General features: G+C 33.1%; 3 protein-coding genes across 8 annotated transcripts; 1 reads left to right on the plus strand and 2 right to left on the minus strand.

Annotated features, from left to right (window-relative positions):
• The first annotated feature begins 1395 nt into the window (after positions 1-1395).
• LOC25500434 (inactive protein kinase SELMODRAFT_444075) lies at positions 1396-7637 on the plus strand. Of its 6 annotated transcripts, none has more exons than XM_013588849.3 (12): positions 1396-1635; positions 1979-2161; positions 2272-2384; positions 2616-2924; positions 3086-3237; positions 3325-3419; positions 3756-4795; positions 5066-5226; positions 5465-5541; positions 5893-6040; positions 6466-6615; positions 7086-7637. In XM_013588849.3, the coding sequence occupies exons 4-12, from the start codon at positions 2738-2740 to the stop codon at positions 7341-7343; spliced, it is 2268 nt and encodes a 755-aa protein (XP_013444303.1). In that variant the 5' UTR covers positions 1396-1635; positions 1979-2161; positions 2272-2384; positions 2616-2737; the 3' UTR covers positions 7344-7637. The 6 variants fall into 6 exon arrangements, with proteins under 6 accessions (XP_013444303.1, XP_024629031.1, XP_024629032.1 ...); XM_024773263.2 differs by having other exon boundaries at positions 1979-2042; XM_024773264.2 differs by having other exon boundaries at positions 1979-2042; positions 2276-2384.
• A 4122-nt stretch (positions 7638-11759) lies between these two features.
• LOC25500436 (uncharacterized) lies at positions 11760-17761 on the minus strand. The gene is made up of 10 exons (XM_013588852.3): positions 17411-17761; positions 17275-17337; positions 16162-16243; positions 15506-15580; positions 14911-14977; positions 14706-14751; positions 14314-14420; positions 14083-14152; positions 12195-12277; positions 11760-12096 (listed from the first exon to the last, which is right to left on the minus strand). The coding sequence occupies exons 1-10, from the start codon at positions 17588-17590 to the stop codon at positions 12063-12065; spliced, it is 807 nt and encodes a 268-aa protein (XP_013444306.1). The 5' UTR covers positions 17591-17761; the 3' UTR covers positions 11760-12062.
• A 1020-nt stretch (positions 17762-18781) lies between these two features.
• LOC25500437 (PRA1 family protein F3) lies at positions 18782-19763 on the minus strand. Its single transcript, XM_013588853.3, has one exon. It carries the CDS (start codon positions 19510-19512, stop codon positions 18970-18972), a length of 543 nt encoding a protein of 180 aa, XP_013444307.1. The 5' UTR covers positions 19513-19763; the 3' UTR covers positions 18782-18969.
• Positions 19764-20467: the final 704 nt, after the last annotated feature.

Raw genomic sequence — 20467 nt, forward strand, 5'->3', positions numbered from 1 at the left:
TCCTTATATATTTAAGAATTCATTCACTAAATTACAAAAATTTAAAAAGTTGATTGTAATGATAAATTTGTTAGTAACTTTGGTGTGAGCAGCGGACGATGAGTGTTTGAATTTTATTTTTTATGACCATTCACAATGAAGGTATGATGTTTTGGCTCAACTTTTGATTTCGGGTGTTTAAGATTGGTCTTAAACTTTATATAATAGTCCATGAATATCCTTTTTCTCCAAAACTAAATTTACAGGGTTCAATATTTTTTTCAAACTAATAATTAGAAAGTTAGAATTAAAGTATCAGATGGAATAGATGAATGTATGTCGACAAGAGTGTACACACATACATATCTACCTTCTCTTCTACTTCTACTGCTCAGATTCAGTGGCAGATCCGAAATTAAGATCAAAATATAAGGGCGTATTCATATCATAAATCCAAAACACTCTTCGAAGGTGATTTTACTGCCCAAAAACAAAACTGATACTATACCGGCTGCCACTGAATCTGTAATTTTTCACCTTTACTTGTACAAAACCAAAGATGAACACAATTGCCTTTTCCCTTCAAATTTATATCATTCTCAAAGAAGAAATTAAAATTGAAGTTAATGATTTAATTTATAATGTTGGTTTAAATATTTTTTTCAGAGTGGATCAATTATAATCGTCAAATAGCCCATTTGAGGTTGGCCTAACGGTTGGCTTACAATCTTAGAGTGTGTTCCTCTCAGGATCCCAGATTCGATTCTCCCTGACGCTGATTTCGGTGGGTTAAGTCCTCACAGTTGAACCTGCTAGATTAGTCTGCTCTTAAGCTGGATACCGAATTTTCAAAAAAAAAAAATTATAATTATCAAATCATTAAAAAAATTTACTTTAATTATAACTATTGTATTGTTTGATTTACATAGCAGATCATACTTATGTGATGTGTATTGATTGTTGTTGTATAACTATTTATAAAAGACTAATGAATAGTTAAGTAGTTCAACATGTTGAAACCAAACCAATGTTAAATTAAAGGAGTTGAACATACTGGTCTAAACTTTAGAAAGATTAAAAAAATATTAATCTAACAACTAATTACCAATATTTATCATATAAAAGAAATATTTATAAAATCTCATATATGATTATTTGTGTTTTGTTAACTGTATAAAACTTTTTACACATTCATTAACTTTGCATGTTTGGTATCTTGGATTTAATATATGATGATGATGATCCTAATTACTAAGTATTCACAAAATTATAATTAAATTCAATATATGATGATAATAAGCATGCACAAAATTAAATTCTAATTTCCTAGAAAAATCTAATATTACAATTTTTCTTTTGAGAGACTAATATTACAAAATTAAATAATACATTTTTTTGATTCAATTAGCAATTTTGAAAAAAGCTTTCTCTCTCTTGATCCATCTCAATTGGTCATTCTCTCACCTCACTCATCAAAACAAAGCTCACACCTTTCTTCTTCATTCCAATAAACACTCTTTTCTCTTTCAGGGTCACCTTATCTCTCATTAAAGTCTTCAACTTTCTTTCATTTTCTTTGACCCCTCATTTCCATAACCGTTTTCTCAAATACATTTTACCTGGAAGAAATCAACATTAAACAACACAACAATAATTGTAAGCTATAAAACATAAACAATGTTGTTTGTTTCTTATTCTTCTTTGTTGTTTTATATCTTGTTTTCAAATATAAAAAATGAATATAATAAAAAAAATGCATAAAAGGTTTGATTTTTTTGGATCTTATGCTTATTTTAGCCAACCCCTTTTTTCCTCTTTTTGTTTTCTAGTCTCCAATGATGTATTTGACCTTCATCATCATTATTTTCATTATATCATAATTATACATGTTTTTGCACATGTATGTATTGTTATGTAATGTGCATTTACCTAACTTTGTAACATTATTACATTTTCTGTAATATATTTTTGTAATATAGTTTGATTTGGAACTGTGCAGGGTGGAAAATTTGATGATGAAGTTTGATAGAGCTACAAAGCTAAATGAACCTATAAATGATCATGTGAGGGTTGATTGTGTTGTTTCCTGTTGAAATAGAAAGCATAGGGTCCCAAGATACTATTTGTGTATAGCAAATTTGGAATTATTGGTGGATTTTTCCTTCTAAGTTGCTTTTTTTAGGTACTAGAGCCAAGTTAGTCGGATCCAAATCACACACACAAAACTTTACCTTTTTTGAAGATGTTTCTTTTCAACTGTTTTGACTTGGCTTTGTGATTTGAAACTTGAAGGCAGGCACAAAAAAGCAAAGCTAGTGAAATGATGAAAGGGTGAGGTGCATTTTGAACTTCAGGGGGGGCTGCTACTAGTGTGAAAACATCTTGCTTTCTGAGCCACAAAAAGGGTATCTGATTCTTCACTTGTTTATTTGATACTACTTTAGGAATGTACTTGTTAGAGAATCAGTCTTATGTTTGTGATAAAAATAAAGAAACAAGATTCTGTGAACGTTGGAGAAAGTTTTTTTAAACTTGAGAGAGTTTGTGATAAATATGGTTTGAATTTGGTTACAAGACTTTATTATACAATTATATTATATAAGCATGTTGGTATTAAATGTTAATTGTACTTGTAGGGTAAGCTAAGGGTATTGAAAGTCTTCTTGTGGAGCATATATCTATCATACATGGTCTTTGAGACTTGAATTGAGAGTTAGTTTTAAGCAAGGTAGTTTTTGTGGCATTGTTATCGGTGACGATGAGTCGAGAGCAGCAGAAGAGGGGGAAGCAAGAGAAAGGCTGTGATGGTGCTGAGAAGGTTATTGTTGCTGTTAAGGCATCGACAAAGGAAATTCCGAAGACAGCTCTTGTTTGGTCACTGACTCATGTTGTTCAACCTGGTGATTGCATTACACTTCTGGTGGTTGTTCCTTCACAAAGTTCAGGTGATTCCTTCTTTTGGTTTTGTGCTTCTTTTTACTTGTTATATTGATTGTGTAAAACTATTTTACATTGTCAGTGTATACAAATTAAACTCTATTGTTTTTTCTAGTGGCAAATTGTAATGTAAACATATGTAATTGACAGTTTTTCTACTATTGTACAGGTAGAAAATGGGGTTTTCCAAGATTTGCTGGTGACTGTGCCAGTGGTATTAAGAAGTATCCTCCAGGAACAATTTTAGAGCAGAAGAGTGATATCACTGATTCTTGCTCTCAGATGATCCTTCAGCTCCATGATGTCTATGATCCAAATAAGGTTAGTAGCCTTGGTTTTGATGTGTAAAAGGTTCATGCAAATTGATTGATGAAGATACTAATCCTCATGTTAAACCTTTTCGAACAGATAAATGTCAGGATTAAAATTGTTTCCGGATCACCTTGCGGATCAGTGGCTGCAGAAGCCAAGAAAGGACAAGCTAGTTGGGTTGTATTAGACAAGTAATAGTCACTCTTATCTTTTCCTTATTGAGAAGCATACTATACTATTGTAATCTATGGATTGAAGGCGTGTTCAGTGTTTGATACATGTCAGTCTCTAACACTGACACATGTTACATTCATTTTTTCATTTCTTAAGTTAGTACTGAAACTTGATCATGTCAGTATCTTAATTTACTTTGATTTCTTAAATTACTTTTATGTTAGTGTCTGTGTCATTATCATATCCGGTGTGCATGTCTATATCAGTGCTTTATAGATTACAGCTATGATACTTGACCATAGATTATAATTCAGTTTGTGATTTGTTGAAATTTGGTGTTGCTTTCTTTTCAGACATCTCAAACCCGAGGAAAAGAAATGCATGGAAGAGCTGCAGTGTAACATTGTTGTTATGAAGCGTGCTCAACCGAAAGTGCTTCGCTTGAACTTGATTGGACCAAAAAAGAAGGAAGTTGAAGAGGCATGTACATCACCTTCTGTGCAAGACGATATGCTTGAAAAGCAAACCAAAAATAAGATTGATTCTTTAGTAGATTCTATCAAAGGACCAAATGTTACTCCAACTAGCAGCCCTGAGTTAGGTACACCATTCACTACTACTACTGAGGCCGGTACTTCATCAGCCTCAAGCTCTGATCCTGGAACATCACCGTTCTTTATCTCAATGAATAGTGAGTCGAAGAAAGAGGAAACCATCAAGGAAAGTCAAGAACTTTGTGATACTAATTCAGACACAGAAAGTGAAAGTCTGTCCACATCTTCCGCTAGCTTTAGATACCAGCCGTGGATCACGGAATTGCTTTTACATCAACAATCATCTCAACACAACGAGGAAAGATCCGAGCCTTATCACGGTATGCCTCAAGCAACTACAACCAAAGCCTTGCTAGAAAAGTTTTCTAGGCTTGATAGAGGAGCTGGAATTGAAATGTCGGCAGCATATAGAAAGGACTCGGACTTTAGTGGTAATTTAAGAGAAGCAATAGCATTATCAGGAAATGCTCCACTTGGTCCACCTCCATTGTGTTCAATATGTCAACACAAGGCACCTGTATTTGGAAAACCTCCGAGGTGGTTCAGCTATGCTGAGTTGGAACTCGCTACCGGTGGATTTTCACAAGCTAACTTCTTGGCAGAAGGAGGGTATGGTTCTGTTCACCGAGGGGTTCTACCAGAAGGACAGGTCATTGCTGTCAAGCAACATAAATTGGCTAGTTCTCAAGGTGATGTTGAGTTTTGCTCTGAGGTAGAAGTTCTGAGCTGTGCTCAGCACCGGAATGTTGTTATGCTGATTGGATTTTGTATAGAGGATAAGAGAAGGCTACTGGTTTATGAGTACATATGCAATGGATCATTGGATTCACATTTATATGGTGATTTCTCTCTTTCAATCCTAAATTATCTCATGATAGAATTATATATTTTTAAATTTTGCTTGAATAAAGACACTCAGCATGCAATTTTAATATAGTTCATTAGGTTTTTTTGTTTTTCATATTTCTAACCGTCATTAAACAATTGGAAAATGGGATTAAAGCAGAGTATGCTAATATCATTATATTCTTCATGATACATTTGGTGATTGCAATATGATATCTGAAGCACTTTACTGTCACTTACTCGATTGCATATTGATCCATCAGGGCGGCAAAGGGATCCATTAGAATGGTCCGCACGGCAGAAAATTGCTGTTGGAGCTGCTCGTGGGTTAAGGTATCTTCATGAAGAGTGCAGAGTAGGTTGTATCATCCACCGTGACATGAGGCCAAACAATATTCTCATAACTCATGATTTTGAACCTCTGGTACGTTAGTTCTCTGCCTTCTTTTTGGCAATAAAAAATACCATTACTTCACTATTGCATATTTCATCTGTCTATATATCTTTCAATAAAAATAAAAATAAATTAATTTAAGTGGATGTGGACATACTTTAAGTTTACTTACCAAAAGACGAAGGCCGTGAATCTGAAGTGTGTTTCCAGGTGCATCAAATGTGCACTTCATTTTCTAACAGTAATGAATTGTGCTAAAATATGCAAGGTTGGTGATTTTGGACTGGCAAGGTGGCAACCTGATGGAGACATGGGTGTGGATACTAGAGTAATTGGAACATTTGGGTACGTTTTGTATCGATCTTGATTCTGTTTCATTGCCAAACTTGTGAGTGCAGTATGAGATTACAACCAAGAATGCGCAGACACTTCAAAATAATAACCATCTCAATTACAGATTGTGTTAGATACATCTAATTGTATTTAAATTTTTCAAAATTTTATGTTTGGAACTTTTTTAAATAATAACCATCTCAGATATGGATATGTGATTTGTGTTTTTATTTTAATGTTATATTAGTATTCTGTACTATATTATAAGTGTGACATGTCCTATATAATAATGTATAACATGTCTGTGACATGTTGTATACATGCTTCTTAAATTGCAACTAAACTGTTGTATTGTATGTGTAGGTATTTGGCTCCTGAATATGCTCAAAGTGGCCAAATCACTGAAAAAGCTGATGTTTATTCATTTGGGGTGGTACTGGTGGAGCTTGTAACTGGTAGAAAAGCTGTTGATCTCACTAGGCCCAAGGGACAACAGTGCCTTGCTGAGTGGGTAAGTTAAGACTTAAGATTATGATATAATGATATATTAAAGAGTAACTTGTTATGATATTTAATTAATTGTCTTATATTGTTACTATTTCTAGACTCAAAGTAACATGACACTACAGTTGAAAACAAAAGTGCTTGAATTTTTCTTTTGTTTGTTCAATCAATGTTCATGCTTAGCCTTGACTCGGCCCTGTTTGGATAAACAGCTTAATTAAATACTTATAACAAAAACACTTATCATATAAGTGTTTATGGCTAAGCAATTTCAATAACATATGAAAAATAAAGTCAAATTGTTTTCATATAAGTTGTTTTCATAAGCTATCCTGGATCACACAACTTCACAAGTGCTTATGCTAGTAGATAAATTCGAATAAGTCAATCTAAAAAGGCCTAATTGTGTTTAAATATTTGGATATTAAACAGGCACGGCCGCTGTTAGAAGAATATGCCATTGACGAACTGATTGACCCGAGGCTGGGAGGTCACTATTTAGAACATGAGGTCTATTGCATGCTTCATGCTGCTTCATTATGCATAAGGAGAGATCCTCATTCTAGACCACGGATGTCACAGGTAAACAAAGCTCTCAACATTATTTTTTTTTGGTGTGGCAACTTTGTTTTCTTTAAAGCATTAACAATTGCATAGTTCTTTCAACTTTACCTAAAAAGGTTAGACTTCTTACAGAGTGAGTCAGTGGGAAAGGGTTAACTGCATATCATATCTTGTTTAATTATCGAATGATATATTAAAGATTATAAATTGGACCACTTTTTTTTTTGGGTGAATAAATTGGACCACCTCTACTTTCCTAAATTTTTAGATCTGATATTTCTAATAATACAAGAATTTAATTATCATGCGCTGACAATGTATTTTTTTGACACAGACGTCCAATCATATCTCACTATGTAGATGTTTGTGCACAGATTTTTAAATTACAGCGTTATGACACTGTTGGTGTATAATTATTAAATTTTCGATATAATATGCTAATTGCCGAATGCTAACTGCTTTGGTATACTTGCGGTTGTTTATTGAAGGTTCTCCGAATTCTAGAGGGTGATATGGTGATGGACGCAAATTACATTTCAACTCCAGGCTATGATGTTGGAAACAGGAGCGGTCGCCTTTGGTCAGAGCCACTGCAGAGGCAGCACCATTGCAGTGGTCCCCTCTTAGAAGATTCATTGGAGTCATCATTCAGTGGAAATCTATCTCTTGACAAGTATAAACCTGCTTCCTATTGGGATAGGAGCAGGGACAAGCCAAGAAGGGCATCATGTGAAGGTGATACTTGAAGTGATTGATCTTGAAAAATGATTCTCGTTATGCTAAATATATTTGTTTACCCTCCTATTTTTTATGTTTTCTTTCTACTTTTTCCATTAGGAAGTGTCGGTGCTACATAGGTATCTGTCTATAGTAGAGTGAAAGTTGTATAAGTATATAGAGAAGCTTTTGATTTTGTTTAGAGAAATTATGTAAAACAAGTGCTTCAATGAACTTAATTGATTACACTTGAGAGATTTCTGTGATCTACAAATGGATGAAATTGAAATAGCTTATTGTAAGGTGGTCCAACTCTCTCTCTCTCTCTCCAATTGTTGAATGTGCATGAACTTGCATGTGATGAGAAGAAAACAAACATGTGATCATGATTGTCTTCTGAACTAGAAAACAATGAAAATGATAACACATACCACAGTTACCTTTAAACATTAATGTAGTGTAAAATCAGAGATGTCAATTTTTTCTCTCTTTTTGAATTTTCAACTTCTGAAGCATTTAAGATCAAATTTAAAAACCAAGTTGGCTGATGTTGACAATGTCATATCTTTTTTTGAATTCTTGATTTCTGTAGCTTGTAAAAGAGACTTCATTGGTTATGTATAAAAAACATTTTGTTGGTTGGATGATGATGACAGGGCTGGGCGATTGAGACATAAATAGTAGTAATACAATTGAGAAACATGTCATGTGAGTGTCTTGTTTCTCTGTTATGTTTTGGCAAGTTCTTATGTAAACAATGTAACATCACACTTTATCCTGAGGACAACTTGGTCTGAATCTTGTCCATACATGTATATCTTTTACTCATTACAGATCAACATCAACAAAAATGTTCGCAGAACCTACGACTATAATTCCTCCAGTATTGTTCGGGAATCATGGAAAATAACGTTTTATTCAATTTGTGTTAAGCAACAGTGCTATTTTGCTTATGTAACTGTTATTTGACAACATTTTGTTATACAGCTATGAGTGAGACTGAGCACCACTAATTAACAAAACTGATTTATAGCAATTTTTAAATTAATTTCAATAAGCATGCCTTCACTCCTCATGGGATTATAAATCTCTTTCGACCTTTTTTCATTACCCAGCCATGAACCAAAGACCTCAAGGTTGAGGCATATACCTCCTCATGGGATTATAAATGTATATGGGTAAAAAAAAAACAGATTTTAACATATATAAGAAATCTAAAAAGTCTAGAAGTCCTAGCTCAAATGCCGAAATTGCAAGGCTGGACGTCGTGACCCAGGTTCGAACCCGGGACCTCACAGTTGTGTGTGAGTTTAATTTCAGTGATTTACCACTTCATTTATGACCAAAATGAACTTTTTTTAGTTTAGGGGATAATGATTTTTAAGTTGTTTGATGATTAAATATAGGGTTAATAGTATTTTTCACCCTTGTAATATATGTCATATTCGGTTTTCGCCCCTATAAAATTTTCGGTTTGATTTTCACCCTCGTAAAATTTTTATTTTCCGGAAAACACCCTTAATAGGCCATCCAAAAACCAAAATTTCTTGAAAAAAAATTCTGAAAATGGCCTATTAGGGGTGTTTTTCGGAAAATAAAAATTTTACGATGGTGCAAATCAAACCGAAAATTTTATAGGGGCGAAAACTGGAAATAACATGTATTACAGGGGTGAAAAACACCATTAACCCTTAAATATATAATTTTTATGTAATTGTAATTTTCCATGATCCACGAACAATATAATTTAATCATAAAAAAAACTTAAAAATCTGTCTCCTGAACAATATAATTTTTATGTTGCTTAGCAATCAAAGAACACAGTAAGAATTACTTTTTTCAGGTCAGGACGAACCCAAATGCAAAACTCTTGCATTGATGAGCATGATCAACAATATCCACAATATTTTTTCTTTTCTTCCTAGATGAAGTGGCAAATACTACTGAAACTCACACACACAATTATGGAATTTTGGATTCGAATCCGCTTGAAGGCGCCTAACCTAACAATTTCGGCATTCCCTGTTGAACTAGTCTTTACGGACCAATAACCACAACTTACGGATTAACCCTAATATTAGTTCATTGGAACCGATTACTTCCTTTGTTGAGTCGTTTGAAGAAATTTTCACGTATTGAATTAGACAGATATAAGAGCTAAGCAGTGACTAAAGTATCAAATAAAGTTGTTTATTCTGATCTAAAACTACTTACCCCATCAAAAGCTAAAACCAAAAAACCATTTCTATGACAAGTTTGGAAGTGAGGCACTGCTTCAATATGTCATAAAATGATAGACATGGATATAACTCAAAATCTCTAATAAAGATAATCATCATTAAGGAAATAAAAACAATGAAGATGATCTTTTTTTTTTTGGTCAAGTGAAGTGGATCTTTTAACTACATGAAAGAAAAGATCATATATATTTGAAAAAAATTATGCCACAGAGGACAAAATGAAACAAAGTTGTGTATTTCTAACCATCAAATCCTACTATATGTAGAACCAAATAAAAAAGTAGACATATAGGATCTGTTGTTGACATGCCCTATGGCCATTATGAAACAAATATAAATTTACATGTTGTAGAGGGCATTCATATCTAGGAAGTGAATCCCCTCAAATAACATGGTGTGTAGCACTTTTGAATTTTGCATAATATATTTTGCGAATTGAAACTCAAGTTCCCAACCTCTGTAACCTCTAAGGCAAGATGTTTTAAGCTGTGATGAAAGACATTTTGAAACAATTTGTGGATCCTTCTAACTTTCGTCGCCCAACTCGCCTTGATCTACACCCTATCAACGATTCACGTATTTCTTTGGTTTTGAAAAAATAAAATACATGGAATTATACTTAAAAAAGAAAAGAATCACAACCAAACAAAACCTCAATGGTAAAATGTTGAAGTTTGGGGCAACATTCAAGCACTTTTAGCAACCAATTCCACCTATTAGGCCAATATACATAGTCAAATTTTAGCTCAATGTTGGTCGGCTTATGAAACATGGGAAACTTGGTACACCAGGACCATTTGCTGTGCATAGATTACACAAGACACAATATTAGACATGTATAGAATGAATGATTAAATCGTAATTTTAACAAACCATAATTTATTTTGAAAGATGATATATTCATACCAAATGTACACATTGACTCTCCACATTACAAACGAAAGTAATCGGAAATCTATAATAAAAAATCTTTGCTCAAATCAAATAAGGCAAGGCCTTAAACTTTTCTTCCTTTGGAAGAAGAGAATGCAATATATGTAAATATATTATTTGCATATCTCCTAAAATAGGAGAACATAATAGAAGTTTCACAAGATGTTCATGACGGATATAGACTTTGTTTAAATGGAGAGTTTTGAGAAGAGGTAAATACACTTGATGAGAAAGATCTTTCACCTTTAGCCATTCCAATTTAAGAATCTTAAGCGTCTTAAAACTAAGAAGGCTAAGGCTTAATTCAATGGCAATGCTGATGTTAAGGTTCTCAATTCCTCGTTGCATGGCAAAGTTAAAATAAATCTATTGACATCATATGGATCACAACAGTTGTTGTTGACACATTTGAAGCAAAACGAAAGCGCACATAATTTTGAAAGGAGAAAGTCTTTGAAGGTTTTGTCCTCAAAGTCGAGAGATAAGACTGAAGGTCATACCGACTTCCACCTCGTTGAGAGGATGCTTGTGGTGGCCGTGTGTTTGGTAGGAAGAAAAGAGAGAATGAGACAAATAATTGTAATATGTATTTATTTATTTTATGATTTTTCATATGTTTCTTCACTCCTAGGAATAGGAAGTAATCATATTCAAGGGGTGTTGGACACTAAATGTCGATACTTCTCCCAATCAAATTTGAATCTTGATTCACCATATTATGGTAGTTTAGCCTCTTCAGCTAAACTCAACCCACATTGATATTATATATTTATTTATGTTACATGTGTATGTTTGATATTAGTATGATAGATTGTTTGTTCGCTTTTCTCTTAAAGACTACAATCGAGCCAATGAAAGTTGACTCTATTGATAAGAAGTTAACTCCTCTGCATTGTTATGGGTTCAATTCACACTGCCAATGTGAAGACCTTGATAGGTGATTTATAAATACCTCTATAAGCGTTTTTTGAGCATTGAGACCTACTCTGACCCTGGTAAGCCCCCGAAAGTCGAAACCCAAATTACCTAAAAAAATTCTCATAAAAAAAAAAAAAAGAAGACCATTGTCGACATTCATCATGGTGAAGACTAAGATTGAAGTTTTAGACGAAATTATACCTTTAGTATTGGTATTCTTATTTTAATTGCTACATTTTTAATTGAAAATAGAATTAAGATTAGCTTGGATTTAACTCTTAGGGGTTTATTTGGTGGTGAAGACTTGGACCTTGTGCTTCTCTTTAGATCTTTGAAAACGCAGTATTATTACTATTTACATATATTGATTCACAATCTTAAATAGTGATGCTGGGAAAATACATAGACAAACTTGTTTCGTACGATAGAACAAATTGTTTACTAAAGATAGTGTTGCTCTCGCTGCTGAAAAATTGTCCTCAATTAATTCTAACAGATTACATGGTTCAGACATAACTGTCTGCTGTACTCATTTTGTAAATTGCAAATGGTACATCTTACCAACCTTTCTATAAATTGCAACTACTCAGAGGGAACACAATATTTCCTTTTATATCGAACCCAAATTATCCAGAAATGGTCTAGCTCCAATTTATTCTATCGCTTCTTCCTCATTCTAGACCTTGCATATCTAGAGAGCACAACCAAGGAAAGAAAAAAAGAGTTAGAAATGTGAAGTATCCAACATAACTGAAAAAAATCGATAAAATCCATTAGGTTAGAAAATACTCTATGTGCATGCCACCCCGATCTGATGATGGAAGCGAGCTTCCCTGAAGCTCCTCCATGACCTTAACAGCTTGATCAATTTCCTGTCAAAAGAAGAAAGGTTGATAAGATCATTGATAAATGAGCGAAAATTCAGGGCAAGGGTTATTTGATAAATTTGGTATACTTAGTTATACTTCAAGTGACGGCATTGAAAAGGCAGGGGTGAATACTAGGTAATCGCAATCAAGAGAGAAGGTTGGACAAGATCTTGTTTCTTTTAAATAAATGCTGAATGGATAAGAAGTGGAAAAAAATCAACTAAAAAGTAATATCAAACAACCATGTCCAATTCAACGGAGGTATGCGTATGCCGCGTTCTTATAATTTTAATTAACAGTCGATTGTACAGGAATCATGAGACAATAGTAACATAGTACAAAGTTGTCCAATTGATATTTTTTTGCACCTAGTGATGGTCAGATTTTGTTCCACTATACCATTATTGTCAGCTGAAGTTGCACAGCTATACTTTCCAGATAAATTTCATACCACAACTGATGTGTGCCAATATGAAAATCAAAATTCCCGAAAAAATGTTTTAAACTTATGACACAACTCAAAGACTATGATCAACTATCATGTATTATGTTATATATATATATATATATATATATATATATATATGAGAAGGGATCCATTGACTCCAAGAGTAAGTCTAAAGACTTACTCCAAATCATAACCATTGGCAATCTCAAACAACCCAACACGAGTGAGACGAAGGCAATCTCAAAATAAACGGCGTGTGCTTGTAATTACTATTGATTCGTACATGATATGCCTTCAATCCCAAATAATTTGGCTTTGGAAGAATGTAATTCGGTGATACCTGTGATTTATTTCTTCAATTCTTAGGTTTATATGATCTTTGTGAATAAAAAACACCTGATTCTATTAACATCACAGCCATCTGTCGGTCAGAATAAAAAATACTCTTCAATTGGATTCAATAAAAACAATTCTTGCAGAGATAATGATAATCATGGTGTCATACTCTAATTATTTGAGATTTTCGTTTCAGCAGTAGTCTCGTGTACTGTTCAGGAGAAGGGACTATAAAAAGGTTCACGCTAAGCATTGATATAATCAATCACAACCATTAATTAATATCAAAATCAATGGTTATGATTTGGAGTAAGTCTTTAGACTTACTCTAGGAGTCAATGGATCCCTTCTCTCTCTCTCTCTCTCTCTCTCTCTATATATATATATATATATATATATATATATATATATTTTATATAATATGTTATACTTAAAAGTAGAGTTTTTTTTTAAAAGAGCCCAGCACATCATTCCAAAGAAAAGAGTAACTGAAGAACTCATGAAAAGAATAGGGCCAAAGATTTACTGTTGTAACCCTCAAATTGTTTATGGTTAACTCCATAATTTCCTCTCTCCCCCTTTCCTATCTGACATCCACACACAATGTATGAATATTATAAATGTCTATCTATTCTACCAATAATGCCAATAGTCATTGAGATATGTAATGATTAACATCAGTTAACAAAGCTTAAAGTGATGCCTACTATTTGTACCAATGATGCCTATTATATGAACATGAAAATTAAAAGATATGAGCTATGTGATAATAACTTTCAAGTTTTCAATACAACATTGAATTTTGTCATAAGTAGAATGCAAAGTTGACTAATCTCATCGTTGAATTCCAAGTTCATATAAATTACATCAAGCTTAAAAGCAATTTATGCAAATAAAAATTGATACTTCATCTTATTGTTTTAACTTAACAGATAATATATAATTTAAAATGCATGAAAATATTCCTTGTTAGATAACATACAGCGTCCAAATTACTTATAACCAGCAAGAACAGTTGAGTTACCTCAAAATCAGCAAATGCTACAGGCATTCCTCCTCTAGAACGCATTTTGACCAAGTTGAATCCAGCATACCTGGAAAAATGGATTGAAGACATCAAGTTTGATAATCAAAATGAATTAGATGATGAACAATGTAGGATTTAGATTTAACAAGAACAAGCGGGTTGAATGCTTTTCCAATTTCAGAGGTCCTTGACAAATCCATGAATAAAAAAATAGAAGCAACAACTCACACAGATAAAGCTTGCTTTAATTCATCCTCAGTGCAGTTTGGACCAAGATTTGCAATAAAAAGAGTGGAACATGGTCCTCCATCACCACCACCCTTTCCATGTTGCGCCTGCAGCCAATTTGAAAACATCATAATAATACATATGGCATAAGTACTTAATGGGAAAGTGAAAAGAAATATTTTACAAACTATACAATATTCATTTTATATTTTTGAAATTAACTACACAATCTAACATGTTTCGTAATGGTTTGGCCGAAATGCAGAGAGGAACAAAATCTGAGTGCAGCATTTGACGAGAGAAAGAATATTGGATATTTTATGTCTTCTATAAATGCAAAGAGATAAAGAGTTCCAATTTCCAACATATTGCTAATGCTGGGTTTCACTTACCCTTGCCACAGGTACATGATTGTCAGAACCAACAACTGCATCACCACTGCACACAATCAGAAAATATTATATTCTCAGTGAACAAATTGAAAATTTCGAAAAATTGTGTATTTTTATCTTTCATTTTTCGTTTATGTTAACAATTTGCACAATTTTGAACTTTTTAGGTATGGAAAACAGCATTAAAATTAATTCCATTCTCAACCTTTGCGCGGTTGCTATATCGCCATGGTTGCTGCCATTTTCTGATGGTTCATCAGGGTCACTTTCACCTAAATGTGAAAACATGTGCAGGTGAGCAACAAAAATAAGAGGGGAAAGAGTGTGAAACCAAGCTACCTTTTCCTACTTAAATTCTAATATAACCTACCAGATTGAAAGGGACAAATAGGTGTGGATGTTTTATAGAGAGTCAACAATAAAATAGTACTCCCTCCGTTCCATAATATTTGAGCCATTTGCAAAAAAAAAGTGTCTCAAAATAACTGAGTCATTTCACTTTTCAATACAATATTAATTACTTTTTTTCCCTTTATAACTCTAATTAATACTACTTTCAACACTCCCAATTCAATATATTCCACTTTGCATTTATGATAGTGGAGAATGCACCAATACTTGACAAAAGCACTTAAAACCATTTTTCTCTCTCCTTCATTTATACATTTGTCTTAATAGGTGTGAAATGAGCAAATGGCTCAGTTAATCCGGGACGGAGGGAGTAGCAAGCCATATCATCATAGTCATTCAGAATAAATAATGTCTATGTCACATTGAACTTGTAATGAAAGAAACTTTACCATCATCACTTGACGATCCCTGAACATTGGCTTCCCCCTTTGACCTTTTGTCTATAACCACGTAAGCTCCACCACCTGTGCATGCAAAATAAAACCACTAATCATCATCCTGGAAAAACCGTAAAATTATAAGTTTGGAAAAGCTTATTTACTTTTAGCAACTAATATTGGCTTATCTTATGTCATAGCATTTGTGTAAGTTCTTGGATTAAGCTTATAAAGTAGTTTAACTTTATCACATGTCTATAAGAAGTTTTCAGTTTACTTCAATAAGATGTTCCCGACTGCTTATGAAAACAACTTACAGTTTATAAGAACAGAGTTTAACTTAATGTCATCTATGATTACAGAAACAACTAATACATAATCAGTTTTATGATTAGTGTTTATTCAATATGTGCTGGATTAAGTTGTTTACCCGAACATAGTATAAAACACATAGAATGTCTCCATAATTCATCAAAATAAATAATAAATAAATTGGGGAAAATGGAAGAAAAATAATTTGACGGAAAAAAGGAATGGAATAAAAGTGAAAACAAGATGATATCTAATTCTATATATGCATTATAGCTTGAAAGTTGATAATCTCATGTCTTCCATTCCTCGTATATTTTTTTCATATTCATCCTACCAATCATGCATAATATATATACCTGGTTTTCGCTTCCGCCTAGAGTTTGATCTGGCAAGTTCAATATGTAAAACAGATCCAGATTGAGGATCAAATTTCACACCCTGACAATAAAAAGATAAATTAGATCGAAGATCAACTTCTATAAATTGTAAACATTTCCTCTTTTATCTATTAAACTACTACATTTGAATAACAAATTTGAAACATGTATGATCCACTATAACTCCTAGGACTTCCTTTAGAGTATGTGTCAAGTGAAGTCACTAAAATTAACATATTCTGATGAGATGCACTTCAAAGCTTTTTCAATATCACTTTAGGAAGCATTTGGTTAAAAAGTTTAATTGAATGTTAATTTAATGAGCAATTTCAGAGAGATTAATTAAGTGCTCATTCATAAGTGGTTTCAAAAGAGCTCATTGAAAATACTCCCTATGTCCCTAAATATAACCACCCATTTGACAAAAAAAAAAAAAAAACTGTCCCTAAATATAAGCCCATTTTCAAATTACAAGATACATTTATTGTTTCTTTTCCAAATAAACCCCAACTAATACCAATAAGTGTCTTGGAATATGAAAAGTCAAGATTAACTTTATACATATACAAAGGGTATTTTAGGTACATTTATACAAAGGGTATTTTAGGTGAATAAGTGGAGAATATGGGGGTTCAAACCACACCGCTTGCATATATAATGCAATGTTCGTCCTACCAATTGAGCTATGCTCACGGGACCACAAGCTTATAGCTTTTTATAACTAGATTATAGCGTTTTTATAAGCTATTTCAAGTAGCTTATAGCTCATAACATATCATTCTTTCATCTCAAATTTTACCACTGTTATCTCAATAAAAAAATATATAAATACTCATTAAAAAGATTTTTATGTCATTTCATATTTTTCATTTAAATCAACGGTTAATTTTACCAATAACTACAAATTCATCCTTCTAACTTATCCCCGCTATAAGCTATCCACTATTGGAGAAAGTGGTATCAAAACTTTCACTCCAAGGAACATTAATCAATACAAATAATTTCGTAAAACTAAGCTATCTAATATCTTGAACTTAATCCCTAACTGTCAATGTTCATCACCGATTTCAATATTTGAAACTAGATACTCACATTTAGGGAGTGCAACGCTTGCATTGCTGCTTGATGATTGAAAAACGTAGCAAAAGCAACAACCTGAAAATAAAACCGAAATTTCAATTATCACATTCAAGTTTCACAAGTTTTCATCTCCGTTGAAATTGAGTACCTGGTTGGCGCGGCCGGTATACTTGAGTTGACAAGAGTCGAAGCCAGGGCGACGGCGGAAGAGGTTGTGAATCTCACGCGCTTTCACGTCGTCTGGGAGACCGGAGACGAAGAGTGTGTTGATGTTGCTCCGTTCGTCTTGTTGGTAGTGGTAATACTGATCAAATTGTTGCATAGCCATTCCGAGGGTTGCGCTGGTGAAGATGAAAGGGTGAGGTAAGTCGTTTGTGGCGGTGATGACGGTGGCCGGAGATGGAGGTTTGTGACTGCTCCGGTTAGGTATAGTTTTGTAAATGAAACGAAGTTCGTGTTTCGGTATGTAATGTGTCGTTTATGTGGTTCGTTTTTTTCTCTTAATTAATTAACCAATTAGTTCTTAAACGACATTAAGTTTATCTCCATTTTTTTCATTCATGATTTTTTAGAGTGAGTGATCACTTTAATAAAAAATACAAAAATTATCTAAATGTGTATTTTGTTAATCAATATAATTTTTGGGTGTGTTTTTAGTTAGTTAGTTTGGTCTTCAAATTTATCTTCTTTTAGTTAACATATCATTAAAATTATTAACAAATAATTTCCTATAATTTTGGTCGAGAAAAGCTCTGTGGACATCTCATTCACCCAACAACTATGTGTCTCTGTCTTACATTGTTTTGTGTCTCGAAGGGTGGAAATATTGTATGTCTCATATTTTGAAAATTAATATTTAATATCACAACAATGTATTCATTTGAATAAAAAATTCGTGATTTTGAAGTTTGATAATTTTGATATCTTTCTTTAACTAATTATTTTTGCTCATCTAAATAATTTATTTTAACCATTTATTCATCATCAAAATACACTAAACTCACCCCAATGAAATGCATAAGATTCATGTATTGAAATAATCATTTACACTTTCCTTGTTACTAAAGAAAACTCGACTTATGTCATTAATAAATACAAAATTGGTGAAGGCAAGGAGATGTAACCACAAACTTGATATCACTAACCCAAAAATATATCTCTAACCAGGGACTGCGCAATCATATTTATTTGTTGTTTAACAAACTTAACCACTAAATTCATATCAAGAGATGACAAAGAGTAAATTTAGTAATAGTTATATATAAAATTTACATATTAATTATGGATTGATTTAAGTGGTAAGAGACTTGGGTCCTTCAAGTATTTAGTTAGAAGTTTGATTTTTGACTCATGTGTATAAAAAAATCCGATCGAAAAAAGAGAACTCGTTTTATTTGTGGCACAAATAACTAAAAAAAAAACATAGATATAATAGTTTTAAAAATTACATTATCAACTTATCAAAATTAATCTCGTTACACAAATACATTTAACGTTAACAAATTTGAACCCAAACGTATAGTGATTTATCAAAAATTACATAGTAAAATCTTAGATGTGATCATAATTTCGTCAAACTGGCCATAACTTTAAACATGCACTAATCATTTTTATTTTACCCAATCCGCACACAACAAAAATGAAAAAAGAATGACGATTGAAATAAATAAAAAAGATTAATAAACTATTGAACATAATAGATCAAAATCAAGAAGCAACAGAAACAATGACTTCTTCTTCTTCCTCAAAGAACAAATCCTCTGTCTTCCTAAACACACCATGTGCCACCACAACCACAGTGGCAACACTAACCGCAACAACAATATTAACAGTAGCTTGCGTAAGAAGCAACAAAGCCACCGTAACAAACGCCATGAGAACAACCACAATTCGATCATCAACAAGCCGACCCCATAAAATCACCGGCTGATCACGGAGGAAGTAGAAGAACAACCATGCCGCCATTAGGATAACGAAAACAATGAGTGAGTAAGGATGCCATAAAAGGCTCAGAAACAAAATCAAAAGCATCACCATAGTGTAGTTCATGCGGAAGTATGAGATGTTGACACGAACACGTGAAATTGCTTCCGGTACACCAGTGGGGATGCCGAGTGACCGGATATCGAACATGGTTTTCCACGGTCGACGAGTTCCTAAGCCGGCCTTGATCCGTTGTTTGCCACGTGTTATGTATTCAAGTTTTGGTGGTGTTGGTGAGGTTGGGATTGTGCCGTAGGTTGATGTCATGGTGGTGGAAACAACCAATGCAAAAATTGTAATGTAATTGCAATTTGGAACGAACAATATAATGAAATGGTTACTACTTATTAGAGTTTAATAATTATAGGAGCAATTGGGTCCTACGATTTTGTGAGTTTGTTTATGCTTTTTATTTTTATTTTTAACATATGAGTGAGTGTATTATTATGGTTTGGAAGGATGGGATGTGGATATGGTAATAATTTGAGTTTTTGATTTGGTTTTTGCTATTGGATTTGCATTTCTTTTTGTGAGTTAGATAGGTAGATGTTTGATATGTTTGTTTCCAAACGAGTGAAGACATTCATAGTATAAGTTTTTGTTCTCGAATTTGGAAGGTGGTTGGTGTTGCTTTCTTCCTTGGTTGTAATGTTGAACCTATTTCATGAGAGAAGAAAACTCTTGCACTTCAATATTTAGTTACTTAGTTAATCAGAAAAAAATTTGATGTGTTTTTGTTGAGTTTTCCTTACACAAGCTTTGGCCATGTGAGTGATTTTTTCCAATTCAAATCTTTCTATTTAAGATTTGGTCCGACGCAACCCACTTGGACTGGCCTTTTAGCGTTGGCTTGAAAATTTGCGCTCCTCTTAAAGATTTAGGTTCGATTCTTTTCGATGTCAATTTGGATTGGATAGCTTGACTTTTAAAAAAAAAACAAAGATTTGCACCTACACACGTGATCATGGGGTTGCAAATTTTTAAATCCTCGTAATAGACATTAATTTTTTTTTGCTTTCACTTGATCATATGGTTAGTTTATTTGAAGGCAAACAAATGAAGATGCCATGCTTAGCTGGGGCCTGGGACGGTCACAAATTTATCTGGCTTTTAGAATATTTGTAACAATCCTATATGTAGTAACTCTGTTATTATTTAAAAAATTTATTTTTAAATTTTAGATTTTAAGATTGAGCCCTACTTACTATTACAAATTACTCTC

Source organism: Medicago truncatula, chromosome 8, assembly GCF_003473485.1.
Source record: "Medicago truncatula cultivar Jemalong A17 chromosome 8, MtrunA17r5.0-ANR, whole genome shotgun sequence".
Classification (NCBI taxonomy): Eukaryota; Viridiplantae; Streptophyta; class Magnoliopsida; order Fabales; family Fabaceae; genus Medicago; species Medicago truncatula.

Excerpts from the sequence above, each read along its gene's own strand:
- LOC25500434 (XM_013588849.3), top strand. The coding sequence starts at position 2,738 with ATGAGTCGAGAGCAGCAGAAGAGGGGGAAGCAAGAGAAAGGCTGTGAT. Across the intron at positions 3,420-3,755 it reads AGTTGGGTTGTATTAGACAA|ACATCTCAAACCCGAGGAAA; the intron begins GTAATAGTCACT and ends CTTTCTTTTCAG. Across the intron at positions 4,796-5,065 it reads ATTGGATTCACATTTATATG|GGCGGCAAAGGGATCCATTA; the intron begins GTGATTTCTCTC and ends TTGATCCATCAG.
- LOC25500436 (XM_013588852.3), bottom strand. The coding sequence starts at position 17,590 with ATGGCTATGCAACAATTTGATCAGTATTACCACTACCAACAAGACGAA. Across the intron at positions 15,581-16,161 it reads TAGGCGGAAGCGAAAACCAG|GTGGTGGAGCTTACGTGGTT; the intron begins GTATATATATTA and ends TTGCATGCACAG. Across the intron at positions 14,978-15,505 it reads GGGATCGTCAAGTGATGATG|GTGAAAGTGACCCTGATGAA; the intron begins GTAAAGTTTCTT and ends TTTCACATTTAG.
- LOC25500437 (XM_013588853.3), bottom strand. The coding sequence starts at position 19,512 with ATGACATCAACCTACGGCACAATCCCAACCTCACCAACACCACCAAAA.